Source organism: Cherax quadricarinatus, chromosome 64 (assembly GCF_038502225.1).
Source record: "Cherax quadricarinatus isolate ZL_2023a chromosome 64, ASM3850222v1, whole genome shotgun sequence".
Lineage (NCBI taxonomy): Eukaryota > Metazoa > Arthropoda > Malacostraca > Decapoda > Parastacidae > Cherax > Cherax quadricarinatus.
Genome location: NC_091355.1, coordinates 14031047 through 14058822, shown reverse-complemented (window position 1 = coordinate 14058822; position 27776 = coordinate 14031047). Strand labels below are relative to the sequence as shown.

The 27776-nt window shown below is 44.0% G+C and overlaps 1 protein-coding gene across 1 annotated transcript in view; it reads right to left on the bottom strand.

Annotated features, from left to right (window-relative positions):
- LOC128700086 (uncharacterized) overlaps positions 1–27776 on the bottom strand; it is a 174479-nt gene that overhangs the window by 23561 nt on the left and 123142 nt on the right. Inside the window, exons 3-9 of the mRNA XM_070098800.1 lie at positions 12923–13035; positions 11603–11749; positions 9079–9236; positions 8839–8891; positions 4535–4704; positions 3774–3884; positions 836–959 (exon numbers count right to left, since the gene is read on the bottom strand). Coding sequence (XP_069954901.1) covers positions 836–959; positions 3774–3884; positions 4535–4704; positions 8839–8891; positions 9079–9236; positions 11603–11749; positions 12923–13035 — 876 coding nt within the window. The remainder of the gene's footprint in view (positions 1–835; positions 960–3773; positions 3885–4534; positions 4705–8838; positions 8892–9078; positions 9237–11602; positions 11750–12922; positions 13036–27776) is intronic.

Genomic DNA, 27776 nt, shown 5'->3' with positions numbered 1-27776 from the left:
GGTAATTTACTAATTTTGCTGCCCTAACTATATGCTCTCTGAAGTTCAAACAACAGCGAGCTTTCAAATAAACGAATCTCATTTTTTTTCTTTCTTTCTAAGTTTTCACAGTTTCCTTCCATCACACATCCATTCAAACTGTTCCTTCAGTTTCCACATTGTCGTCTAACAGTTAATATTACATAAGAACATAAGAAAGAAGGAACACTGTAACAGGCCTACTGACCCATGCGGAGCAGGTCCATGTCCCCTTCCCCGGATTAGCCCAATGACTCACCCAGTCTGGTCACCTCCACTCAAGGATTGAGCACTGCACCAGACCCAGCAGCACAAGCTAGTCAGGTCCAACTCACACCCACCCACACCCACTCATGTATTTATCTAAGCTATTTTTAAAAATTCACAACGTTTTAGCCTGAATAACTGTATTATACAAATCTTTCCACAGACTACCATCAACTGTGATGGTAACAATTTAGTCTACTCCCATCAACAGTGATGGGAACAATATACTAACCGTCCACAGGCTGGATGGGACTACCATTAACGGTAATGGAACACTAAACTAACCTTCCACAGGCTGGATGGGGCTACCATCAACGGTAATGGAACACTAAATTAACCTTCCACAGGCTGGGTGGGGCTACCATCAACGGTAATGGAACACTAAATTAACCTTCCACAGGCTGGATGGGGCTACCATCAACGGTAATGGAACACTAAATTAACCTTCCACAGACTGGGTGGGGCTACCATCAAGGGTAATGGAACACTAAACTAACCTTCCACAGGCTGGATGGGGCTACCATCAACGGTAATGGAACACTAAACTAACCTTCCACAGGCTGGATGGGGCTACCGTCAGTAGTGATGGGAAGAAGTGTGTGGTTGTCAACAGAAATAACAATAGGACAGTTCTGAATACTGTTACTTAAGGCTCTGAACCTGTGGCGACGTCCCTGTCGAAATGAAATAAGTCAAATGAATTACTGTTAGTATACGATATAAATCTGTCATTAAATATATAAATTACACAATATTTATTAAGCGATGACACTGTTAAAATAATAAGTATTATAATGAGTGTAAGCAGATTTAATGATCTTTCACAAGTAAAAAAAATCATAATAATAATGAACGATTCTATGCTAGAAAATTCCTGTAATTTTTAAATGTATTTAATAATTATAATAATAAAGGAAGGGTTACTTTCGGTCACTTTCCTCAAGGGAAGTCCTTGACACCGGTGAGGGGCTCTTGATGCAAGACATTGGATATGACCATTACGCCCCCCTTCCCTCCCACCCTCCTTTAAATGTAATAACTCCATGCCCCTATTGATCGAAGCCTTTATATATATATATATATAAAAATATATATATATATATATATATATATATATATATATATATCTTTCAACAAACCGGCCGTATCCCACCGAGGCAGGGTGGCCCAAAAAGAAAACCAAAAGTTTCTCTTTTCAAGTTTAGTAATTTATGATGGAGAAGGGGTTACTAGCCCCTTGCTCCCGGCATTTTAGTCGCCTCTTACAACATGCATGGCTTACGGAGGAAGAATTCTGTTCCACTTTGTTACACCCTTTTGTCGATTTTAAGTAGACAGTTTCTACCTGTTATTATTGCAATGGTATACTTTTACATGTTTTTTTGTTATTTCACTTAATATTATATTCAGGAGCAATTCCATTAGTAGCTAAAATGGATTTCCCCGACTTCATAATATTATCTGGTCGTATTACTTAGCTTTGCACATAGGTAGGTTATTTAATTAGTCCAAACTGCTGGTGCGACCTGGCCAAGCACCAGTAGGTGATTTGAGCTGCTCAACCCCTGCTCCGACCGAGTCAAAGTGGGCTGGTAAAGCCTCACTTTAAGTTCATACCTTCCTCTGGACCAGGAAGGGTCTAGGGAAGTATCCACCTCTAGACCAATATTCGCCTTCCTAGAAAATACCAGGAATTTTCGGAAACTCATTGCTAAGACTTATCTCGGTTAGAGAAGGCGGTTGAGAAGCTCTTAGAGAAAGTGAAACCAAGTGAGCAAGCCTCTGTGGTGTAAGAGGGCTTATTGCAGAGTGAACCCTATGTAAGAGCTCTATCAATGTGGTGGTCGAGTTTTTAAGCAACGCCTGTGCATGCACATATACCGATATTTCCTGACTCAGAGCCATTTGTAAATACTTAACCTAGTACTGTGATGTTTTAATGAGGAGTGGGATAACTGTTCTACTCATAGTGCAAAATATGAGAAAGTGGATTTAAGTGGTTATTATGGTTATTAATAAACAGAAACCAAGGGAATTAATTTTCCTCCGCGAATGAAGACCCCTAGACGTGCTAAGTTCGCTAGTGTGTTACGAAAAGCACTATAACCCAGGGACCAACTATGTTCGTAACACGCTTCCCCATGGAGATAAGAGGAAATAAACAAGAACTAGAAAGAAAATAGAAAACCCAGAGGGGTGTGTATACATATGCTTGTACATGTATGTGTAGTGTGACCTAAGTAGAAGTAGCAAGACGTACCTGTAATCTTGCATATTTATAAGACAAAAAAGGACACCAGCAATCCTACCATCATGTAAAACAATTACAGGCTTTCGTTTTACACTCACTTGGCAGGACGGTAGTACCTCCCTGGGCGGTTGCTGTCTACCAGCCTACTACCTAGGATATATATAACCAAGGCAGGGCGACGCGATATATATATATAAGAAACACCATCATCACTCAGTCTCTCACCAAAAGTATTGGTACTACTATACCGTAGTGAGTTCTTGTTCCTCCATAGATATACTTCTTTTCACAGGCTCTTCAATTTAACACCACCTTTTTCCCCCCTTTATCTATTCTTTGGCTCACTTCGTCTTTCATAGACTCATCCGCTGACATGTTTTCTCCCAAATATCTGTATACATCCAATTCCTCCATATTTCCTCCAGTTTGATAATCTTTCATTGCCTAGATTTTACGTTACCTTTATTACTTTTCTTTTTCTATGTTCACTTTTAATTTCCATTTAAACACTCCCGATATCGTTCACCAACCTTCAAAACATTTCTTCAGACTCTCCTAAAAGAACTGTGTCATCAGCAAAGAGTAGCTGTTTTAACTCTAACAAGCCTTTCCATTAGTACAAGTATCCGGGATTAACACGAAGTTAATCCCGGATACTTAAACAATCTGATACAGTACTATGACATTTTCTTCAAATGATGTTTAGCATTTTACTACAAATTTAGATTCAGTAAAATCAACTACCTCTAAACATGCAAGCTAACCGGTTTATTAGGTTTAACGTTCATCGAGTACAGGGCTGCATGTCCCTAGTGTACCACTCGTCAAGAATACTATATTTTAATATCCAGCATAGAAAATAAAGTAACTGAAGTGTATACTTACTGAGGTATATATACTACTTTGCGTATATGCTGCTGATCTCAGTACATACAAATCGAGAGCAATATATTCGTCAGAATATACACAAATTATGCAACATGCTGGACATTTTATACTTGATACTGAGGCTCCAGTCTCGCAAAACCTTCCATGTTTTTGTACGTACCGTCCTTCACGAGAGTTGCCTCGATCCTGGTGAAGGATTCTCCATTGAAAGAATCGGAGCAATTTACCCATTATTTGGGACAAACCTGATTACTTCCCATTCCTCTTCACTGTACGACCCCTGCGTTTAACGCTTCCCTTTTAATGCTACTACTACTCTTACCACCAATAATAATAATAATAAACGTACCGGTTTAACAATAAACTCTTGGACAGGCGTGTAGACCTCTGTCCCATCTCTCGCGAACTTGACATGTTTTCCCCGTCCATTGACGAGCAGGTTGTAAGGTTTGTTGTCGTGCTGTGTGATACTAGAAATTAATCTAACAAAAATATAAAAGTTATATTGATTCACTGGAACATGTCATAAGATCACTAAGGGACTGAGGTCAAATGATCTGAGGAAATTATGGTCCGAATACACAACTACAACCAAAGTCTAATTATCCGTCTATTTAAGATGGCATTTTCAGAAGATAAAATCTTTTGTACTCAAAAAACCTGTAGAAAAGTGGATGGGGGTGCTGGCCAGAACCAAGATGGGTACTGGCTAGAACCAAGGGGAGTGCTGGCCTGAACCAATGGGGGTGCTGGCCAGAACCAATGGGGGTGCTGGCTAGAACCAAGGGGGGTGCTGGCCAGAACCAAGAGGGGTTGCCAGATTATGCAACTTCATCAAGAGGAACTGAATTTCATTTTTCATTCAATTTGTTTGAATGAAGAAAATATATTTTAAGCATCTTGTAACTGCTGTTCAGCTGAAACAGTCCTGTATTACCCTTTTGGGTTTAGCGCTTGATTTCATTATAAGAATAATAATCAGATGCAACAAGGCATTTTTAAGGTGTTGAAGATCAGAGTTAGCACCTGCTGAGACTATAATCTAACTGAAGATCAGAGTTAGCACCTGCTGAGATTATATTCCATCCATCGGATCTTCAGTTTCCGTACCTCTGTATGATGATGGTTGACAAACTTCTCAATGCCCAGACCATCGAGCCAGTCAGTAAGTACGAACATGTGACGGAAGTCATCTTCGTCATAGAGGTGCTTCTGGGGATCATGTTCTCGTGGCTCACGGATGACAAGTGACCCAAACATCCCATCAGCTCGCTGGAACCCTAAATAAGTAATGAAAATTTGAATTAGAAAAGGCACTAAACAAACTAAAAAATTATTGACTAAAATTAAAGGATAAAGATTTAGAATACCATACCATGGATGTGTGTGTGTATGTGTGTGTGTGTGTGTAATGCAAAACAAGCTACCCGGAGAGGGTTTCGGGGGTCAACGCCCCCGCGGCTCGGTCTGAGACCAGGCCTCATAGTGGATCAGGGTTTGATCAACCAGGCTGTTACTGCTGGCCGCACGCAAACTGACGTACGAACCACAGCCCGGTTGGTCAGGTACTGACTTTAGGTGCCTTCTTGAAGACATCCAGGGGTCTATTGGCAATCCCCCTTATGAATGCTGGGAGGCAGTCTTTGGCCCCGAACACTTACTGTGTTGTCTCTCAATGTATTCGTGGCGCGAACACTTACTGTGTTGTCTCAATGTATTCGTGGCGCCCCTACTTCTCACCGGGGAAATGTTGCATCTCCTGCTACAAGGGGATGGAAAACACTAGGTCTAAGCATTAGTCTTGCATGCCACGTCGGAACCAATACAATGATGCAAGCGTTGCAACAGGTAGATTGAGGGGAAAAGATTCTCCCAGAGGCAGACATGTCTCTCTCACATGGTCCATCTCGTGAGAGAGGAGCAAGCACTCATCCACCCACACCATGCTCACGCACTCACCCTTCATTTTCCCATGAAGTATGGGAACACCTCCATGGTTTTGCTAGACCGCACAGGATCCGTGGAGCAGGGATGGAGCGTGTCCGTAGAAATGTGATACAACCTACGACTGCTGCACCTCTCCTGCCTTCGGTATATAAGCTACTTCTTGGAGTTTACCTGGAGAGAGTTCCGGGGGTCAACGACCCCGCGGCCCGGTATGTGACCAGGCCTCCTGGTGGATCATAGCCTGATCAACCAGGCTGTTACTGCTGGCTGCACGCAATCCAACGTACGAGCCACAGCCCGGCTGGTCAGGTACCGAATTTAGGTGCTTGTCCAGTGCCTGCTTGAGGACTGTCAGAGGTCTATTGGCAATCCCCCTTATGTATGCTGGGAGGCTGTTGAACAGTCTCGGGCCCCTGACACTTACTGTATTGTCTCTTAACGTGCTAGTGATACCCCTGCTTTTCATTGGGGGAATGTTGCATCGTCTGCCAAGTCTTTTGCTTTCGTTGTGAGTGATTTTCGTGTGCAAGTTCGATACTAGTCCCTCTAGGATTTTCCAGGTGTACATAATCATGTATCTCTCCCGCCTGCGTTCCAGGGAATACAGGTTCAGGAACTTCAAGCGCTCCCAGTAATTGAAGTGTTTTATCATCCGTTATGCGCGCCGTGAAGGTTCTCTATACATTTTCTAGGTCAACAATTTCACCTGCCTTGAAAGGTGCTGTTAGTGTGCAGCAATATTCCAGCCTAGATAGAACAAGCGACCTGAAGAGTGTCATCATGGGCTTGGCATCCCTAGTTTTGAAGGTTCTCATTATCCATCCTGTCATTTTTGTAGTAGCTGCGATTGATACAATGTTATGGTCCTTGAAGGTGAGATCCTCCGACATGATCATTCCCAGGTCTTTGACGTTGGTTTTTCGCTCTATTTTGTGGCCGGAATTTGTTTTGTACTCTGATGAAGTTTTAATTTCCTCGTGTTTACCATATCGGAGTAATTTAAATTTCTCATCGTTGAACTTCATATTGTTTTCTGCAGCCCAATGAAAGATTTGGTTGATGTCCGCCTGGAGCCTTGCAGTGTCTGCAATGGAAGACACTGTCATGCAGATTCGGGTGTCATCTGCAAAGGAAGACACGGTGCTGTGGCTGACATCCTTGTCTATGTCAGATATGAAGATGAGAAACAAGATGGGAGCGGTACTGTGCCTTGTGGAACAGAGCTTTTCACCGTAGCCGCCTCGGACTTTACTCTGTTGACTACTACTCTTTGTGTTCTGTTTGTGAGGAAATTATAAATCCATCTACCAACTTTTCCTGTTATTCCTTTAGCACGCATTTTGTGCGCTATTACGCCATGGTCACACTTGTCGAAGGCTTTTGCAAAGTCTGTATATATTACATCTGCATTCTTCTAATGCATCTAGGACCTTGAGACAGACAGGAGCGACCTGCTCTAAACCCATGTTGCCCTGGGTTGTGTAATTGATGGGTTTCTAGATGGGTTGCGATCTTGCTTCTTAGGACCCTTTCAAAGATTTTTATGATATGGGATGTTAGTGCTATCGGTCTGTAGTTCTTTGCTATTGCTTTACTGCCCCCTTTGTGGAGTGGGGCTATGTCTGTTGTTTTTAGTAACTGTGGGACGACCCCCGTGTCCATGCTCCCTCTCCATAGGATGGTAAAAGCTCGTGATAGGGGCTTCTTGCAGTTCTTTTCAAGATTGATGGACTGACCACATCAACTCAAGGCTGAGGGACTGATTACCTCAAACTCCTCCTGTTCTTCAATGTTCTCCTTTGTATGGACTGATGAAGCCACTGTGTGGCGAAACGTTTCCTCAAAGATACCCAAGTGTTGCACATGTGTCTAATTTATCAAATTTTGGCATATTTCTGTTCGTATATAAATCTGAATTATGGAAATTACATTAAGATAAGGATTTGTTCGGATTTTTTTTTACCCGGGGGAGGGTTAGCTACCCAGGATAACCCAAGAAAGTCATGCGTCATTCGAGGACTGTCTGTCTTATTTCCACTGGGGTCCTTTAATCTTGTCCCCCCAGGATGCAACCCACACCAACCGACTATTACCCAGGTACCTACTTACTGTTAGGTGAACAGGAACAACAGGTGTTAGGAAACAAGCCCAACATTTCCACCCCAGCCGGGAAGCGAGCTACGGACACTCTGCAAACGAGGCGAGTGCTTTATCAACCGAGCCACAGGTTTAGAGAGCTATTAAACACAACAACCTGACACAACCGCATCAGATATACATTTCTAGGGACATTCGTACCTCACATTTGAAGGACTAAGGTTCAAGCCCAGGACAAGTTGAAACGTTGGGCATATTTTTTTTTTTACTCCCGTTGCCCCTAATTACCTAGCAGTAAGTGGGTCGCATCCCGGAGAAAAGGGAAATAAGCCACAATAGATTTATTGTGTTATCCTGGACTACTAATTCAAATAAATCTTCTTCTTCCTCCTTTTTATTTTCCTCTCTTTCTTCCTCCTTTTCCTTTTCCTCATTCTCTTCCGCACATGCAGTTTCCTGCACTTTTAGTTCAGTTTACTGTACCTTCTGCCGCTTCGTTTTCTTTCTGAATTCCATCATCCAGTATGGGGTACTATCACATTCTAGTCAAAAAGCTCTTGATAAGATAAGATAAGATTTCGTTCGGATTTTTAACCCCGGAGGGTTAACCACCCAGGATAACCCAAGAAAGTCAGTGCGTCATCGAGGACTGTCTAACTTATTTCCATTGGGGTCCTTAATCTTGTCCCGCAGGATGCGACCCACACCAGTCGACTAACACCCAGGTATCTATTTGCTGCTAGGTGAACAGGACAACAGGTGTAAGGAAACGTGTCGAAATGTTTCCACCCGCCGGGAATCGAACCCGGGCCCTCCGAGTGTGAAGCGGGAGCTTTAGCCACCGGGCCTGGACATAGACATAATTGAAAACGTTTTCAATTATATTTATATATTAATAATGCAGAATTTAACCTGGAATAATTTAATAAGTCCAGCAATGTGACCTGTTTCCACTGGGGGTCCCATCATCTAACAAAGAAAGGTGTCCAATAGAAATCAGTCATTTTGACTTTTACGTTATCGTAAGGATTCTACACATTTGCTATGTATCGAAATATTACAGAATGAATCCAGGGACTGATCCCCCAAATTCTTTAAGCTATGTTAAATAATAAAATATTTACAAAATTGGATTCAGTAATGTTAAGAGGTAATTTACACAATAACTTCAGTCACTTGAACATTGCAGTAAAGGCACAAAATGTAGAACACGCTTTTATTATGGCAGTGTTTCGCTCAGGAAGACAAGACCTTCATCAAGGTATGACCTGATAAACTCGAGCACGAGCGAAAAGTTGTCTCGGTAATAGCCTATTCAGAATAGTGTGTCTTCGTACCCTTAAAAATTAATGGATGATATGAGCACTTACCAGAATGAGAGTGCCAGTAGTGTGTTCCTGGATGATCTGCCAGGAAGTGGTATCTGAGGAGCACATACTTAACTTACACATGTTATTATTATTACTGTATTCCTATTTACTTTTATTACTATTATTTTTATTGTACTGTTTCAGTATTTTTAATTTAGTCAGCATTATAAATTCCGTATTTTATGCTGATTAAGAAAACTGGGGAAAACCTGACATAAAAAGAAAGTTAAGTAATATTACCTAAAGGTTGTGCCAGCAGTGATGGGACACTGGGTGAGGAAGGCCACACCATCCATGTATGGGGTACCCCATTGGTGTAGCCCATGCCAGTGGATAGAGGTCGAGTCACTGCCCAGTTCATTAATAACGTCTACTACCAACTCGTCTCCGACACATACCTGAAGAGTCCTTCTGTTATACAGATCAATTTCACCAGATAATTCTATTTTTTAACTCGTGTTACTACATAGGGAACTTGATTGTCAGTAGTGTTATCAGTTAATAAATCAGCAATACTACATAGTAGAAGATAGAAATATTACCAAGGTACAGTAATATAAAATGTATGTTCTCGATTGATAGAATGTTAGAGAGTTCACATTTAATCAAGGTTCCTCGTGTAAAGCAAGTTAATTGCCTGGAAAACCCACATATAACTAAGGGGGCTGCATACCAAATAAATGTAGCACTTTTGTTTACCGTCCGATTTCCTCTACTTTTGGTGCACAAGACAAAGTGTTTTCACTCTTTCTTGAAAATATTTATCAAAAATATACCTCAAACAACAACTGAGAAAAGACTGAAAAAGGACTGATTTACTGAAAATGCCCTTTGGGACGGTGGTAGGCCTATATGGGACGACGTAAGGTTGTTTGGACACTTGGTGCCGAGAGAACAATGCTTATACGTATTTATAATTATTACCTTTCCTCTAAATAACTTATCTTTATTTCACAAAAAAAATAAAGTTTTAGTTCTTGGAATGTTGCACAAAATCTGCTCTTTACTCCCACATAACTCCCAAAGTATTTGGAATATTTCCAAAAATGAATAACTATTAATTAGAGAAATCATTATTCTACAATTTCTGTGAATATTATTACATTTAATTAAGTAATAAAGGCAGACTAGGTACCGTAAAGTGAATAAGTTACTTCCGAGATATCGGCCGGGAGCGCCGGCCGGCCCACCGTCTCAAAAAAAAAAAAAATCGCGAAAATCGCGTTTGTTTGGGTGTATTTCTTAGTAAACTGATGTTCTAGTGCAGTTAACCTCTTCAAAATACCGTTTTCTCTTACTCAGAGACCAAAGAATACGACATGAGAGTAGTAACTCATTTATATCGAAATATTCCAGATGGTCTCTCGCCATATTATGGCTTATTTTATTCAGTCTTGAGTATATAACATGTTTGTATGTTATTTATAGTGTTTATTATATCATATTAGATTAATTCTGATACATAAATAAGCCGTAGAGTTGATATATAAGCTGACATAAGCGTAATAATGAAGTGATTTCTCCTGGCACTCTCTGGAGCGGGAACACTGCCGAGTGTTCCCAGATGTCTCTAAGTCTATGGATAAGCTCCGCCTACTGTTTTATGATGCCAAATAGTCAGTTATTATATTAGAAAGAATAATGCAAGAAAAAGAGATAAAAAACAAGGAAAAAAATCCAAAAAATATACGGGCTGTGAGCAGACTCGCTACCCACATCGCCGTCACCATACCTGATATAAATGACTATAATTTCTTGTAGAAACGTCGTAGAACATTCATTCTGGTACCATTGTGTTGCCAGAGAGTTAAGCTATTTTTCGGTATAAATAACTCAATTTCCATAATTTTTCGATTTTTTTTGTCAGCGCGCGGAAAATTGCGATACAGCCCCCTAAACCACTAAAATGCTGGTAGAAGACAGTGTTGACGACTCTCCCTTATAACGATACTTCGTTTGCATAAATTAATTAAAAGAAACAATGTGGAGTGCAGAAAAAAAAATCTCATTTCGGCAACCTATCTTCGCTTAATAGAAAACCGAATTTTGTAGGATAAAAGACACCGTTTTGCGTCAGGGTCCGTAATAGTCGTACATGAAAAATGTGGCTATTTCCTACATATGTTCTTTGTCGCCTGAGCAGCTAGCTTACTAGCAGCTTATGTTTATACTGAGAGTGATAGCGCAAAAGAACGGAATAGAAGTCACAATGAGTCTTTGTCAGACCTCACTGTGCATAGCTACCTTTAATAACACGATCATTTCATATATTACAGTTTATTTACAAAACTAATTTAGAAAGACAAACACTAGGAGCAAACACTAGGACATATTTCTTGGAAAACGTTTTGGTTCTGGGACCTTAATCAAGATCCCAGAACCGAAACGTTTTCTAATAAATATGTCCTAGTGTTTGTTCAAGCGTCTTTCTAAACCAATTTGTCTGCATCTTATACTAAGATTTAAATCATTCACAAAATTAAGCTACACAGTATATGTAGATACAATCTCGTTCAAATTCAAGCACCTTACCATTACTACTACAAACATCAAGTAACAGATGGACGCGCCATTACTGAGTTTCATGAACCTTTCTCTAGATACAGTGCACCAGCGTCGAAAGTTTAAAACCGATCGAGTGAGGCGTTCACAAGTTACAAACCAAATTTTTAAAGAAAATAAATCAGGCAACCACGTATAGGTACTCCTGTGGCGATAACCAATTAAACGGGAAAAATTTGCGTCTTGTTGAGACATTACTCACGTGAATGGACGGTCCGGGTAGCCTTCGGTTCACCGTGACGAGAGGCCTTTCATACCCATCTGCAGCAGCACAGTGACGACGGGAACAGTCAGTTATATTGAAAGGACAATCATAACAAGCCTTGCTCATAGTGATGTACCATTCTACCTGTAAAAGAATTTTAAATGTCTTTTTGTTGCCTAATTCCGTAATACCGAAGTAAAATTCACTACGTAGCCCTGATAAATGTCTCATCAGTTGCTCTTGTGTCGTAACATTGTCAGTAATTCGACTAACATTTATGCATGTTGTCGGATACTAAAATAATAGATTTCCAGTAGACATTACATGAAGACCCTTCACAACGTTCATTGTTTTCGGGCATAATAAAGCACTGGAGAGCGAAATTGTAGCTATAATGAATTGTTTCCCTACTTGCTCAGGTGTCCTTTTACCTAACATATTACTGGTACATGGTACTTTTACAAATATTTATACCTCATTTAGGGATGGAAAATTGATAAAGTAGTGTGAAGTGAAAAGGGCACAATCGTTTTGGGAAGATTAATTTGCAGAAAAGTCGTAAGTCATCGCCTGATCAAACACTAGCAACAAAACTAAACAATCTTAGTGAACGAGCTTCTCTCGAACTGAAAATATAATGAAGAAATGCGAATACTTTTCACTGACCTTACGCGATAGTACTGACATCAGTGACTTAGGCCAAATGCTCGTATTCACATGTACAAAATACAACTCTTGGATATTAGTACGAAAGGTTCAGACATTTAAGCAGCTTGTAATTTGACTATATGAATATGGAGGATTTCAAATGTTCCCTTATTTTAATTGACGGTGAGCTAATTGGGCTAGTTGGTTAGATGAAGAAGCATGAGGTCTTTTTCACATAGTCAATTTAGGTAGAGGCCGCAGCAAATCTCAGAGACACAGGAATTTCATATCTTTCTATGAAGAAATAAATTTAGGATTTAGTGACCACTGTATTCAACTACCAGGCGTCTGAGTGCCGGAAGTGCTGCTGAGCTTTTTCGGTTTTTGCTTACATCAGAATGAGCAACTTAGCACTGCACAATTATATCAGAATGAGCTGCGAAATAGACTTCCTTCGTAGCCTGATATTCGTAGCAGACATGATGGGGCCATGCTGGAGTCTTCACGCTACCTTCCTCAGAGAAAACTTCCCCTCAGTCTACCTGTTGCTGCTCTTGCAATATTGCATAGCTCCTGATGACGCACGGAGGACACTGATCAACCACAACAATAAGAAAATTATTAAAACAAACAGTGAAATTCATGTCTTAGCTCAGGAAAGTCACCTACCTTGAACGTGTAGTGACAGATCCTGAAGTCACCCGTCGCACACTCTCTGGTGCAAGGGTGTGACAGATCCTCCAGTGTCTCCGCTGTGTCTACTATACTGTGTGTCAGTGTCTCTGTCGGCAGAAAGCACAGATATCTCTATTAAATGATGAGTACATAGGAACAAAATAAAATGGCGAACATTGACAAGTTAGTCTTTTTTTTTTTTTTGGCTACAAAATATAATATGACCCTAAGAAATATACATGTCCTCCGATCACAAATAACACCTAGATCCGCTGGGTGTGATCGGTGGATCGCTGGTTAAGTGGATAAGGCAATGTGAACGTTGTTCTGTCTCTTGAGGCGGGAGAATGTGTCGCAGGATCTAATCTCAGCTGGTCGCACTTTGGTAAATTTTTCAGTACCACTTGTTTCGTGGTTTAATTATATAACGAGGCTCGCTCTCATTTTAGGGTACTATTGAAGTATTTTGGAAGGATTAGTTTATATTCAGATTAAGTCTAGCTCCTCAGCATTTTAATGTCATAGTCAAGCTCAAAAATGAAGCTACAGTCAAAAACATAATTAAGAAATGAGAGTGGCGCATCTAAGGTGAGTGGGGGGGGGGGATGCTGTCTGGCCGCCCAGGGTTACACAGTCCAAGGTGTGGCAACAACAGCGGCGCAGTACAATAAAAAGGAAAGTATTGAAGTACTGAGCTTTATGTGGGGTTGGATTTGAGTGGGACTTGTACACAGTTAATATGGTTTTTAAAGCTTATTCCTTGAGTAAAACTACTACTAAATGGTTATAAATAACCATAATTTTTGAAGGGGTGGACCGGTAAGCCAGCGGAAGGTCTCGGTCAGATGACCAAAAGCTCCAAAGCTGGGTCATCTGACTAAGACCCGCGTCAGGAAACTCTTTTCCTGTTTCCTGACGAACCTTACCTAACCTAACCTCCTTGAGTAACATTGAAAATGGGCTGGGCATATATTTTTGTTAGTGGGTTTGGGTTTGCGGAGGATTTGCCTAGTATTGGCCAGTATGTCTGCTGCAGTGTTCCTCCTTATGTTCTTCTGAAAATTGCTAGACATTACCCAACAATGTAAGTACGTGCAAGGGCAGTTTTCTCAATAAAAGTAGCAATATATAATATACATAATCATGTTAAAACCTTATGCCTGGTCCATCCTGGACCATTGCCAAGTCACACTGAAGCGAGAGAAGAAGGCCAGAATATATTTAAGGGAGGGAGAGGGGTAAAAGAGAAATTTTTGTAGTATAAGTAGTTGCAGTAGAAGTAGTGGTGGTGGCTGTAGAAGTAGTGGTGGTGGCTGTAGAAATAGCAATCCTGTGCATCACTCTGTATCTGTAGAAGTTGGAACGTGGTTTGAATAAACGTGGGATAATTGATGACTGTCTACATTAAATTACTAAATTAGGAAAAAATAAACCGACATTCTTGAACGAATCGTTGTGACAAGTCCGACTGTGGCTCAGCAGAAACTGCCTTTCCTAGGTCATCGTGAGCTCCTGTCAGTGATAATTATCCAGGAAATTTTTCTGGCTTTGTTGAATTATTTGGCAAAAATTTGATCCTGTTATGAGACAACATCTAAATATAGTTTCTGGAAAACCTGGTTTCTTGACATAATTTTCTCCAGACATTAAAAACGAGTTGAATAACCTTTTGGGAGCCAGAGTACGTTAAGATCAATATTTCGTCAGTCTTGAAGTGTCTTATTTTATGCAACTCCTGACAATACCAACATTGAGTAGATGTCGATAATTGTTACATTTGTTGAGATTCACCTTGTCTGAAGAAATCAAAAACGTTTTTGTTGACTTCATTCCATTTGGTCAATCATTGAGGGAATGAAAACAAAATAGAACAAGATGGAATAAATTTGGAATAATGTAGAGGTGAGTCGTGAATAGAGAATTGTTTTGATTTTCAGTGTAAAACTTATTTTTGTAAATTAATCAGATCTTCAAAATCAAGAACAGCTTAATAAAAGCCGAGAAAAGTGCATTAGCATATCACGGCAGCATTCAGCAGATGTGAGTGAACTGGGACTGTATAAGAACTACAAGGCTATTGCAGCCTTCGAAAGAGCATGACTGAATTGGGAAAACTGGGCCTCACCAAGTGGGACTGGGGCGACAACCTCCCAGGTATGACCCTACCAAATGAAGAAGTGGACATACCAATACGACCTTGGGTTTAGCACGTTGTATAAAGCCATGGCCCGGTGGCCTGGTGGCTAAAGCTCCCGCTTCACACACGGAGGGCCCGGGTTCGATTCCCGGCGGGTGGAAACATTTCGACACGTTTCCTTACACCTGTTGTCCTGTTCACCTAGCAGCAAATAGGTACCTGGGTGTTAGTCGACTGGTGTGGGTCGCATCCTGGGGGACAAGATTAAGGACCCCAATGGAAATAAGTTACAGTCCTCGATGACGCACTGACTTTCTTGGGTTATCCTGGGTGGCTAACCCTCCGGGGTTAAAAATCCGAACGAAATCTTATCTTATCTTATCTCCTGCAAGCTAAAGTCGGGGGTAAAGAAACACAAACAAGGGAGAAGGAACGAGAGAGAAAGCTTGGTAAATACCTCAGTAAATATAAGCTGCCACCACCTGCTCTTAGTAGTAGTACGAAGGAAGAGACAAGAACGTGGATTAGAGCAGGAAAGATCAATAGGAGTAATGTAGGACATATAGAATAAAGGTACCAATTCTGATAGATACTAGCCCAAAGGGAAGCGCAGGCCTTGGGAAACCTACTGCTCTGCCTATCATATTTTTTTACTATTCCAGGAGAAAATTAATATATTAAATGGCCGCACCTCTATAGATCCCATACGCATGTCTCAAGGATGAATGAAAATATACTACAAATTTTACAATTTAAATAGAGTACTTCCCGGATTTACTGTTGACCCCCAAGTCATTTCAGGTGGGCGTTCACATGGTAGATCACACCATGAGTAAATGCCAGCTTAACACATTCATACTGGCTTCCAAGTGCACTCTGCCCAGTGCCACTGCCACACAGGGACAACCAATACTCAGCTTGTCTCGGTTTAAAGCTGGTGCTTCTTCTCAAGTTTACCGCTACTAAACATAAGCTGACTGAAAAATAATGCCCACAACAGAGGCTGCTCGTCTGTTGACCTGAACCAATATTAAATAGCAACCTGTTACCAGTCCATGACATACCTTAGTTGTCTTTACTTTGCGTCCGATACCCATAAGAGGCCGACACGTCATTTAATATCACTTCCAGCAACTATAATTATCAATAACTAAAGTGGTATAACACAGCCAGATTGCCCAATAGTTGTATATAAATTTTAAACGAGTTAAACTTACCATCCATCTACTTAGGATCAAGTTCAATGAAAATTACGATGACTTTAGATATAAAATGTAAATAGTTCATTACTTTTGTAATTTGTTCAGTTACAAAAGCTTTCCGGTAAGTTGTTAAAACTAAACCCTGTTGACCGATGCCTCGGTCTCTGTCTCCCTCCCTTCTAATATTGAACTAAGTTTAGAGACCACCATCTATATCAAACTTCAAACATTCTTAACAATGCCTTAAACCAATTTATTATCTTTTATTAATACTAAAAGTATTTATTACAATAAACTATAACTCTTGAATATTAAACATTCACAGACTAATGAAATAATACAACTTATTTTAGAATAAACAAAATATCAAAAGAAAACACATGAGAACCAACTTAACAAAAGAACCTCGACAAGCGTAAATCTTCAAACTATTAACATTTCCCAAGTCTTTGCAATAATATTAATGATTACTTCATATTGTTTCACTGTTTATAGTTACTATGTTTGAGTCTTACATTGTTCAAAATTGCAGATAGGTAAAGGGGTATAGATCTCTCAAATTAATAATACATAATTAATAATAAATAATTACATTTCTGAAGTCTTTTCACAAAGATAATTTATATACCACGTGTGAAAATTAATTAAGGGGGTTGAATAAATTGATGATAGTGACTGGGACAACAACCTCTCCAGAGAACACAACCTCACTAGGTGGTGACTGAGGCCACGACCTCACCAGGTGGTGACTGAGGCCACGACCTCACTAGGTGGTGACTGAGGCCACGACCTCACTAGGTGGTGACTGAGGCCACGACCTCACTAGGTGGTGACTGAGGCCACGACCTCACTAGGTGGTGACTGAGGCCACGACCTCACCAGGTGGTGACTGAGGCCACGACCTCACCAGGTGGTGACTGAGGCCACGACCTCACCAGGTGGTGACTGAGGCCACGACCTCACCAGGTGGTGGCTGAGGCCACGACCTCACTAGGTGGTGACTGAGGCCACGACCTCACTAGGTGGTGACTGAGGCCACGACCTCACTAGGTGGTGACTGAGGCCACGACCTCACTAGGTGGTGACTGAGGCCACGACCTCACTAGGTGGTGACTGAGGCCACGACCTCACTAGGTGGTGACTGAGGCCACGACCTCACTAGGTGGTGACTGAGGCCACGACCTCACCAGGTGGTGACTGAGGCCACGACCTCACCAGGTGGTGGCTGAGGCCACGACCTCACCAGGTGGTGACTGAGGCCACGACCTCACCAGGTGGTGACTGAGGCCACGACCTCACTAGGTGGTGACTGAGGCCACGACCTCACCAGGTGGTGACTGAGGCCACGACCTCACCAGGTGGTGACTGAGACCACGACCTCACCAGGTGGTGACTGAGACCACGACCTCACCAGGTGGTGACTGAGACCACGACCTCACCAGGTGGTGACTGAGGCCACGACCTCACTAGGTGGTGACTGAGGCCACGACCTCACTAGGTGGTGACTGAGGCCACGACCTCACTAGGTGGTGACTGAGGCCACGACCTCACTAGGTGGTGACTGAGGCCACGACCTCACTAGGTGGTGACTGAGGCCACGACCTCACTAGGTGGTGACTGAGGCCACGACCTCACCAGGTGGTGACTGAGGCCACGACCTCACTAGGTGGTGACTGAGGCCACGACCTCACTAGGTGGTGACTGAGGCCACGACCTCACCAGGTGGTGACTGAGGCCACGACCTCACCAGGTGGCGACTGAGGCCACGACCTCACCAGGTGGCGACTGAGGCCACGACCTCACCAGGCGGCGACTGAGGCCACGACCTCACCAGGTGGCGACTGAGGCCACGACCTCACCAGGTGGTGACTGAGGCCACGACCTCACCAGGTGGTGACTGAGGCCACGACCTCACCATCTGGTGACTGAGGCCACGACCTCACCAGGTGGTGACTGAGGCCACGACCTCACCAGGTGGTGACTGAGGCCACGACCTCACCAGGTGGTGACTGAGGCCACGACCTCACCAGGTGGTGGCTGAGGCCACGACCTCACCAGGTGGTGACTGAGGCCACGACCTCACCAGGTGGTGACTGAGGCCACGACCTCACCAGGTGGTGGCTGAGGCCACGACCTCACCAGGTGGTGGCTGAGGCCACGACCTCACCAGGTGGTGACTGAGGCCACGACCTCACCAGGTGGTGACTGAGGCCACGACCTCACCAGGTGGTGACTGAGGCCACGACCTCACCAGGTGGTGACTGAGGCCACGACCTCACCAGGTGGTGACTGAGGCCACGACCTCACCAGGTGGTGACTGAGGCCACGACCTCACCAGGTGGTGACTGAGGCCACGACCTCACCAGGTGGTGACTGAGGCCACGACCTCACCAGGTGGCGACTGAGGCCACGACCTCACCAGGCGGCGACTGAGGCCACGACCTCACCAGGCGGCGACTGAGGCCACGACCTCACCAGGCGGCGACTGAGGCCACGACCTCACCAGGCGGCGACTGAGGCCACGACCTCACCAGGCGGCGACTGAGGCCACGACCTCACCAGGCGGCGACTGAGGCCACGACCTCACCAGGCGGCGACTGAGGCCACGACCTCACCAGGCGGCGACTGAGGCCACGACCTCACCAGGCGGCGACTGAGGCCACGACCTCACCAGGCGGCGACTGAGGCCACGACCTCACCAGGCGGCGACTGAGGCCACGACCTCACCAGGCGGCGACTGAGGCCACGACCTCACCAGGCGGCGACTGAGGCCACGACCTCACCAGGTGGCGACTGAGGCCACGACCTCACCAGGCGGCGACTGAGGCCACGACCTCACCAGGCGGCGACTGAGGCCACGACCTCACCAGGTGGCGACTGAGGCCACGACCTCACCAGGTGGCGACTGAGGCCACGACCTCACCAGGTGGCGACTGAGGCCACGACCTCACCAGGTGGCGACTGAGGCCACGACCTCACCAGGTGGCGACTGAGGCCACGACCTCACCAGGTGGCGACTGAGGCCACGACCTCACCAGGTGGCGACTGAGGCCACGACCTCACCAGGTGGCGACTGAGGCCACGACCTCACCAGGTGGCGACTGAGGCCACGACCTCACCAGGTGGCGACTGAGGCCACGACCTCACCAGGTGGCGACTGAGGCCACGACCTCACCAGGTGGCGACTGAGGCCACGACCTCACCAGGTGGCGACTGAGGCCACGACCTCACCAGGTGGCGACTGAGGCCACGACCTCACCAGGTGGCGACTGAGGCCACGACCTCACCAGGTGGCGACTGAGGCCACGACCTCACCAGGTGGCGACTGAGGCCACGACCTCACCAGGTGGCGACTGAGGCCACGACCTCACCAGGTGGCGACTGAGGCCACGACCTCACCAGGTGGCGACTGAGGCCACGACCTCACCAGGTGGCGACTGAGGCCACGACCTCACCAGGTGGCGACTGAGGCCACGACCTCACCAGGTGGCGACTGAGGCCACGACCTCACCAGGTGGCGACTGAGGCCACGACCTCACCAGGTGGCGACTGAGGCCACGACCTCACCAGGTGGCGACTGAGGCCACGACCTCACCAGGTGGCGACTGAGGCCACGACCTCACCAGGTGGCGACTGAGGCCACGACCTCACCAGGTGGCGACTGAGGCCACGACCTCACCAGGTGGCGACTGAGGCCACGACCTCACCAGGTGGTGACTGAGGCCACGACCTCACCAGGTGGTGACTGAGGCCACGACCTCACCAGGTGGTGACTGAGGCCACGACCTCACCAGGTGGTGACTGAGGCCACGACCTCACCAGGTGGTGACTGAGGCCACGACCTCACCAGGTGGTGACTGAGGCCACGACCTCACCAGGTGGTGACTGAGGCCACGACCTCACCAGGTGGTGACTGAGGCCACGACCTCACCAGGTGGTGACTGAGGCCACGACCTCACCAGGTGGTGACTGAGGCCACGACCTCACCAGGTGGTGACTGAGGCCACGACCTCACAAGGTGGTGAGGTCTTCACATCTTTATACTTCCCCCATGTCTTAACGCCTTTATACTTCCCAGTGAGTTAACACCTTTATACTTCTCCATGTCTTAACGCCTTTATACCTCCCCATGTCTTAACGCCTTTATACCTCCCCATGTCTTAACGCCTTTATACCTCCCCATTTCTTAACGCCTTTATACCTCCCCATGTCTTAACGCCTTTATACCTCCCCATGTCTTAACGCCTTTATACCTCCCCATGTTTTTTCTGGTCAGTTGTATTATTCTCACCCACGTTAACGGTCACCCCAAAAATGTCGGTCGGCCGCTGTTAGTACACTGTCTCGCTCATGAACGACCTTTTTCACTTTCCACCAACTTAAATTCACATATATACTACTGTTTTCGTAAAATATTTCGTCCACAGAGTTGCTCCGAAAAAAAATCTTAAACTAAGATTACATATTCATCAATATAGCATGAGAACTGGACAAGTCTAATACTCTGTTTATTCACATGAGATATTTTTAACCATCCAATTGGTTTTCAAAACTCCGAGAAGTTGCATCAAGCAAGTCGAAATCAGAAGAGTTGTTAGCACACTGGCATGTGAATTTTAAGACTCACTCGCCATGGGTTTGATCCCCATCCGTTCCGGGGTTTGTTGGTAATCATTACGATTTCGTGAGTCATATTGTATACATGCTTGTGGAAAGAGTAACGTGTGTGTGTGTGTGTGTGTGTGTGTGTGTGTGTGTGTGTGTGTGTGTGTGTGTGTGTGTGTGTGTGTGTGTGTGTGTGTGTGTGTGTGTGTGTGTGTGTGTGTGTGTGTGTGTGTAGGGAGGGCAGGAAGTCGTACCTATCTGTTATTGCAGAGGTCGAACCTCGGCTCTTCCTTCTGCCTCTTAAGACTGATTAAATGGCTTAGAACACCGACAAATTGGTGAATGAGAGACTTGTGCAACATTTTGGTATCTTTATTCTGGAAACGTTTTCGTCATACAGTGACTTCTTCAGTTCAATGCAGAGAGAGGTGGAGGATGGGGAGTTAAGTTAATCAGTCCCTCAGCCTGAAGTCGATGTGTTCCGTCCATCAATCTTGATAAAAATAAGACCAGCATATTCACAGAGATGGAGTTTATGTACTGGTGACAGACGAGGTGGGTATCTCCACTGGTGACGCCGCCTACCACTGCTTCACCTCATCAGTCATCAGTATATAAGCTCCATCTCCGTGAATATGCTGCACTTTTATCACGATTGATGGACTGAACACATCGACTCCAAGCTGAGGGACTGATTACCTCAATTTCCCATTTTCCACCAGAATAGATACCCAAATGATGCACAAGTGTCTCATTTATCTCTACCTTTTATATTGGGAGCACTACTAGTTTCGTGAACTTTGTCGTACAGTCTCTGAAAGCTATGTAAGATCCTGTCTTAACCACAACGACGTGAAGGTCAATCCACTTCCTGCTGATTGTCCTGAAGACTGAGAAATGCTTCCTGATATCCCTCTGACTCGTCTGTTTTCTTTTTTTTTAACTTTCAAGCTGGCTCTCATGTACTTGTTTTTTGAACCAGTAATAGTTGTTACTTGTCCACATTCCGGTACTGGTGGAAACACTGGGCGTGTTTCCTTACACCTGGTGTCCCTGTTCACCTAGGAGCAAGTAGGTACCTGGGTTAGTCAACTGGTGTGGTCGCATTCTGAGGGACAAGATTAACCTAAATTGCCCGAAATACTCTTCATAACTAGGGGCTTTCTCTTTTTGTCACTGAAGTCAGCTATGGTCTGTATAGGTTGTATTATGTACTTGAAAAAATAAATATTATTATTATTATTATTATTATTATTATTATTATTATTATTATTGTTAATCAATCCCTCTGAGTATTTTTTACGTCGTTAGCTTGTCTCCCTAGTTCCTTCTGCCCTCTAATGAAGGGGTCTCCAGCCTGCATCTATTTCTAGGAAATGGATTCGGCCCTCAAATGAAATTATGAATTCACTTTTAAGTAGGTTCCACAATGCAGTGTCAACAGTTACAAAACATTAATGTTATACATAAAAATTACAAAATTTTTGAAATGCGGCCCTCCTTTAAATTTGGCTTTTTAAACTGGCCCTTTCATAATAAAAGTTGGGAATTACTTCTCTAATGGCACCAGCTCATGTCCTTTAGTTCTAGCACCAAACTTCTTCCAGTTTGTTGACATGTGTGTCACACTTCCTCATTCTGAGGCCACTTCCTGGATGAACAGCTAGTCCTTGACTCATTATTCCTTACAAGCCACTTAGTAAATATCTTGATCAATACATACATGCCTTTTACCATAGCAATTCCACCAGAAAAACGTATCTATCATCCTCTCCCTTGCATCACTCTTACGTCGCTATACATATTTCCTAGACAGGATTTAGTCTCCCTAACCACGTGCTGGTTGTTTATTGAAGCAGTTTTTCCCCAAGGTGAACTTCTGCTCTTTATTGTATTCTACGTTACCTTACTTAATCTGCATCGTGTTGTTGTTGAGTCCCGTGTGTTTCCTGTGTTAAATACCGGGGCTACATTCACTGTTTTCCATATCTGTGATTGTCCTGTGTGCGTGTGCTATGTGTGTGTGTGTGTGTGTGTGTGTGTGTGTGTGTGTGTGTGTGTGCGTGTGCGTGTGCGTGTGCGTGCGCTGACCTACCTTTTGCTTCACCTTGGCATTCATGTGTGGGATGAGCGACTCGCTTCCGAAGCTGTTCTTGTCCTTGTTGCTGTCATTGTTACTGTCACTATTTCTGCCATTGTTGCTGTAATTGTTGATGTTATTGTTTCTGTAATTGTTGATGTTATTGTTGCTTTCATTGTCATGTGTGCTGCATATCTGTACGACACAAGAACACATGTGAGACCTACTGGAATACTACATCCTTTTTGACGTTCTCTCTCTCTCTCTCTCTCTGTGTGTGTTTTGCAAGTTTAATATGTATAAAAATAATGAGATTCAGCCTCTCGTGCTACGTTTAACTACATAACGGATTTTTTTTCTTATATAGTTGATTTGGTTAATAGTTCAGTTGTTCAGTTATGGTGGTAGTGTTAGTAATAATAGTGGTTGTACATTGGTGGTGGTAGTAGTAGTATTGCTGTGTGGTTGTGGTGGTGGTAGTAGTAGTAGTAGTATAGTGATGGAAGTGATGGAGCTTATACATTAAACTAGTCACTGGATCAGGAAACTACCACTCGAGGCCAGGGTGCCAGTGCTTACACTTCCTTCTAGGTTCCCCTTCATCTGTGTCCACTTCCTTCTAGGTTCCCCTTCATCTGTGTCCACTTCCTTCTAGGTTCCCCTTCATCTGTGTCCACTTCCTTCTAGGTTCCCCTTCATCTGTGTCCACTTCCTTCTAGGTTCCCCTTCATCTGTGTCCACTTCCTTCTAGGTTCCCCTTCATCTGTGTCCACTTCCTTCTAGGTTCCCCTTCATCTGTGTCCACTTCCTTCTAGGTTCTTCCATGTTCCCCTCTATCACTCTCGGTCCTCATTCTCCTCACCTTCTCTTCCTCCTCTCATCTCTCCATTAACTTCACAATATTTTTTTTATAACCGGCTATTATCTTCCAGACAAAGGAGGCGCTCTTCAGGAGCCTATAAAGACTGAGCCTGACCAGGAATCTCTGAGCCTTGAACCCAGCACTGGGTTCAACAACAGCTGAACGATTTCCCAGGTTGTGAAAGAGCTGTGTAAAAAAAAATATATTCGTACGTACTTGGCAAATAGTAGCGGATATATGGAGTATACTTCATGAAGAAGCACTTGGCAAACATTGGTGGAGAGCTGGAGTATACTTCAACAAGCAGTGTTGGAGAGCTGGAGTATACTTCAACAAGCAGTGGAGAGCTGGAGTATACTTCAAGCAGTGTTGGAGAGCTGGAGTATACTTCAAGCAGTGTTGGAGAGCTGGAGTATACTTCAACAAGCAGTGTTGGAGAGCTGGAGTATACTTCAACAAGCAGTGTTGGAGAGCTGGAGTATACTTCAACAAGCAGTGGAGAGCTAAGCAGTGTTGGAGAGCTGGAGTATACTTCAACAAGCAGTGTTGGAGAGCTGGAGTATACTTCAACAAGCAGTGTTGGAGAGCTGGAGTATACTTCAACAAGCAGTGTTGGAGAGCTGGAGTATACTTCAACAAGCAGTGTTGGAGAGCTGGAGTATACTTCAACAAGCAGTGTTGGAGAGCTGGAGTATACTTCAAGCAGTGTTGGAGAGCTGGAGTATACTTCAACAAGCAGTGTTGGAGAGCTGGAGTATACTTCAACAAGCAGTGTTGGAGAGCTGGAGTATACTTCAACAAGCAGTGTTGGAGAGCTGGAGTATACTTCAACAAGCAGTGTTGGAGAGCTGGAGTATACTTCAACAAGCAGTGGAGAGCTGGAGTATACTTCAAGCAGTGTTGGAGAGCTGGAGTATACTTCAAGCAGTGTTGGAGAGCTGGAGTATACTTCAACAAGCAGTGTTGGAGAGCTGGAGTATACTTCAACAAGCAGTGTTGGAGAGCTGGAGTACAAGCAGTGTTGGAGAGCTGGAGTATACTTCAACAAGCAGTGTTGGAGAGCTGGAGTATACTTCAACAAGCAGTGTTGGAGAGCTGGAGTATACTTCAACAAGCAGTGTTGGAGAGCTGGAGTATACTTCAACAAGCAGTGATGGAGAGCTGGAGTGTACTTGAAGAGACAGTGGTGGAGAGCTGGAATATACTTGATGAAGCAGTGGTGGAGAGCTAGAGTATACTTCGAAGCAGTGGTGTAGAGCTGGAATATACTTGAAGCAGTGGTGTAGAGCTGGAATATACTTGAAGCAGTGGTGGATATCTGGAGTATACTTGAAGAGACAGTGGTGGAGAGCTGGAGTACACTTGAAGAGACAGTGGTGGAGAGCTGAAGTACACTTGAAGAGACAGTGGTGGATAGCTGGAGTATACTTCAAGAGGCAGTGGTGTAGAGCTGGAATATACTTGAAGCAGTGGTGGATATCTGGAGTATACTTCGAGACAGTGGTGGATAGCTGGAGTATACTTCAAGAGGCAGTGGTGGATAGCTGGAGTATACTTCAAGAGGCAGTGGTGGATAGCTGGAGTATACTTCAAGAGGCAGTGGTGGATAGCTGGAGTATACTTCAAGAGGCAGTGGTGGATAGCTGGAGTATACTTCAAGAGGCAGTGGTGGATAGCTGGAGTATACTTCAAGAGGCAGTGGTGGATAGCTGGAGTATACTTCAAGAGGCAGTGGTGGATAGCTGGAGTATACTTCAAGAGGCAGTGGTGGATAGCTGGAGTATACTTCAAGAGGCAGTGGTGGATAGCTGGAGTATACTTCAAGAGGCAGTGGTGGATAGCTGGAGTACACTTCAAGAGGCAGTGGTGGATAGCTGGAGTACACTTCAAGAGGCAGTGGTGGAGAGCTGGAGTATACTTGAAGAGACAGTGGTGGAGAGCTGGAGTACACTTGAAGAGACAGTGGTGGAGAGCTGGAGTACACTTGAAGAGACAGTGGTGGAGAGCTGGAGTACACTTGAAGAGACAGTGGTGGAGAGCTGGAGTACACTTGAAGAGACAGTGGTGGAGAGCTGGGAGTTTACAGTAGGTTCTCAACGTTGTTTCATTACAACGTTGATGAGAAAAAATAGATTCCTGGCTGAGGCCAATGGGTAGAGACAGTAAAATAAAAATTCGTGAAGTATATGCACGACAATAAACGATGTAGTATAAAAACACTCAATGAGTCCCATATACGTATATTTGTAATTGTTTGTTTTTGAACTGCCTGGAGGTAGGAGATGCTCCTTACAAATTTCTCTTTGCAAACATTTATTCCTTAATTTAACCCTCTTGCAATGAGTGTTAAAGTTGTAGTGTGCATCCCTGATGTCTGTGGCCACAAGAAACAGAGAAAAAGTATGACAGGAACAAAGCTAACTCTTTTTTATATCAATTAGGCTATGATAAAATTGGTTTTGTTATACGTCGTTTCGTTTAAAGTCGCAGTTTCCAAGAACCTATTGACGACGTTAAGTGAGGACTTACTGTACTTCAGAAGGCAGTATCCTAAAAATCACTTCAGTATACATAAATATCTTTGGCAAGTTAAGTACCAAATGACTTAAGATGGTAAATTTAAACTTATGACTAGCTGCCTAACTGCCTGGTCAACCAGGCTCTTGGTGCTAGCAGTCCATTGGCCTGCCTAGCCATCACAGCCTGGCTGATCTGGCACCTGGCTGAGGTACTGGTAAGGTATACTCTTGAACTTCCACCTCTGTTGTGGGAACCTCTGACAAATTTATGTATAAAGCAGACCGGGCCGCGGGGGCGTTGACCCCCGGAACTCTCTCCAGGTAAACTCCAGGTAAACTGACTACAACGAGGGTCACGGAAGATGCAAAGAACTTCAACACTCACTGATAAAGAATAATTTACTACCTACAATGAAGATTAGAAAAAACATGGGAGAGCACACTAGGATATATCTATTAAAAACGTTTCGGTCCTGGGACCTCGGTCACTTCAGAATGATCAAGGTCCCAGGACCGAAACGTTTTCTAATTAATATGTAATAGTGTTTGCTCCCGTGTTTTTCTAAACCAATATTTCTTTTATCTCCTGGTGATGTAATGGAGAAATTTCCTGCCTCTTTTAATACAAGTCTCACCAGATATTTATTTCCCTCTGTTGATAGATAAGACTGTCTGACATCTTCAGATTTTTAGTATTCCCATATGTTGTTGTAGTAGATAGATAATATGTTGCTGTAGTAGACAGATAATCATACCACGGGTGGGGATAGAACCCGCGGTCAGAGTCTCAAAACTCCAGACCGTCGCGTTAGCCACTGGACCAGCTAGCCACAATAAGATTCGTCCAACTAGGTGTATTTCTACACCATAGGAAGGTTAGTATAGGCACCACTGTGACCACAAATGCAAGTTTTTACAGACGAATCTCCAGCTAGCGTGGCCGTGACGAACTCTAGCTCAAGTCCCCTCAAAGCCGTCTGATCGCGGGTTCTATCCCCGCCCATGGTATGGTTTGTTTGCAATCGTGTCATTACGATTTCGTGAGTCATGTAGACAGATAATATGTTGTTGCATTAGAGGGCACATGTTGAACTAATGTGACATTTTGTGGCAACGTTACACTCTCCTGGAACTTTGGAGAGCGAAACGTTGCCACAGTAAAATGTCGCATAGTTACAAGTAATATTAAAACCATATTAAAACCACAATGTTGTTTGTGTATTTTATTGATAAAACGTTCCGTCCACAACGGATTTTATTAACCCTCACGAATTATTAAAAGTCCCTGGAGGGCGAGACGTCTTCTCAGTAAAATGCCATAATTCGTATATTGTGCTATACTAACATGTCGGTATAGCAATACAGTCGCAAACGGGCGATGTTAACAGTGCAGAACAAGCCACACGGAGAGAAATATTTAGCTCTAGATCTTTCACACACTTG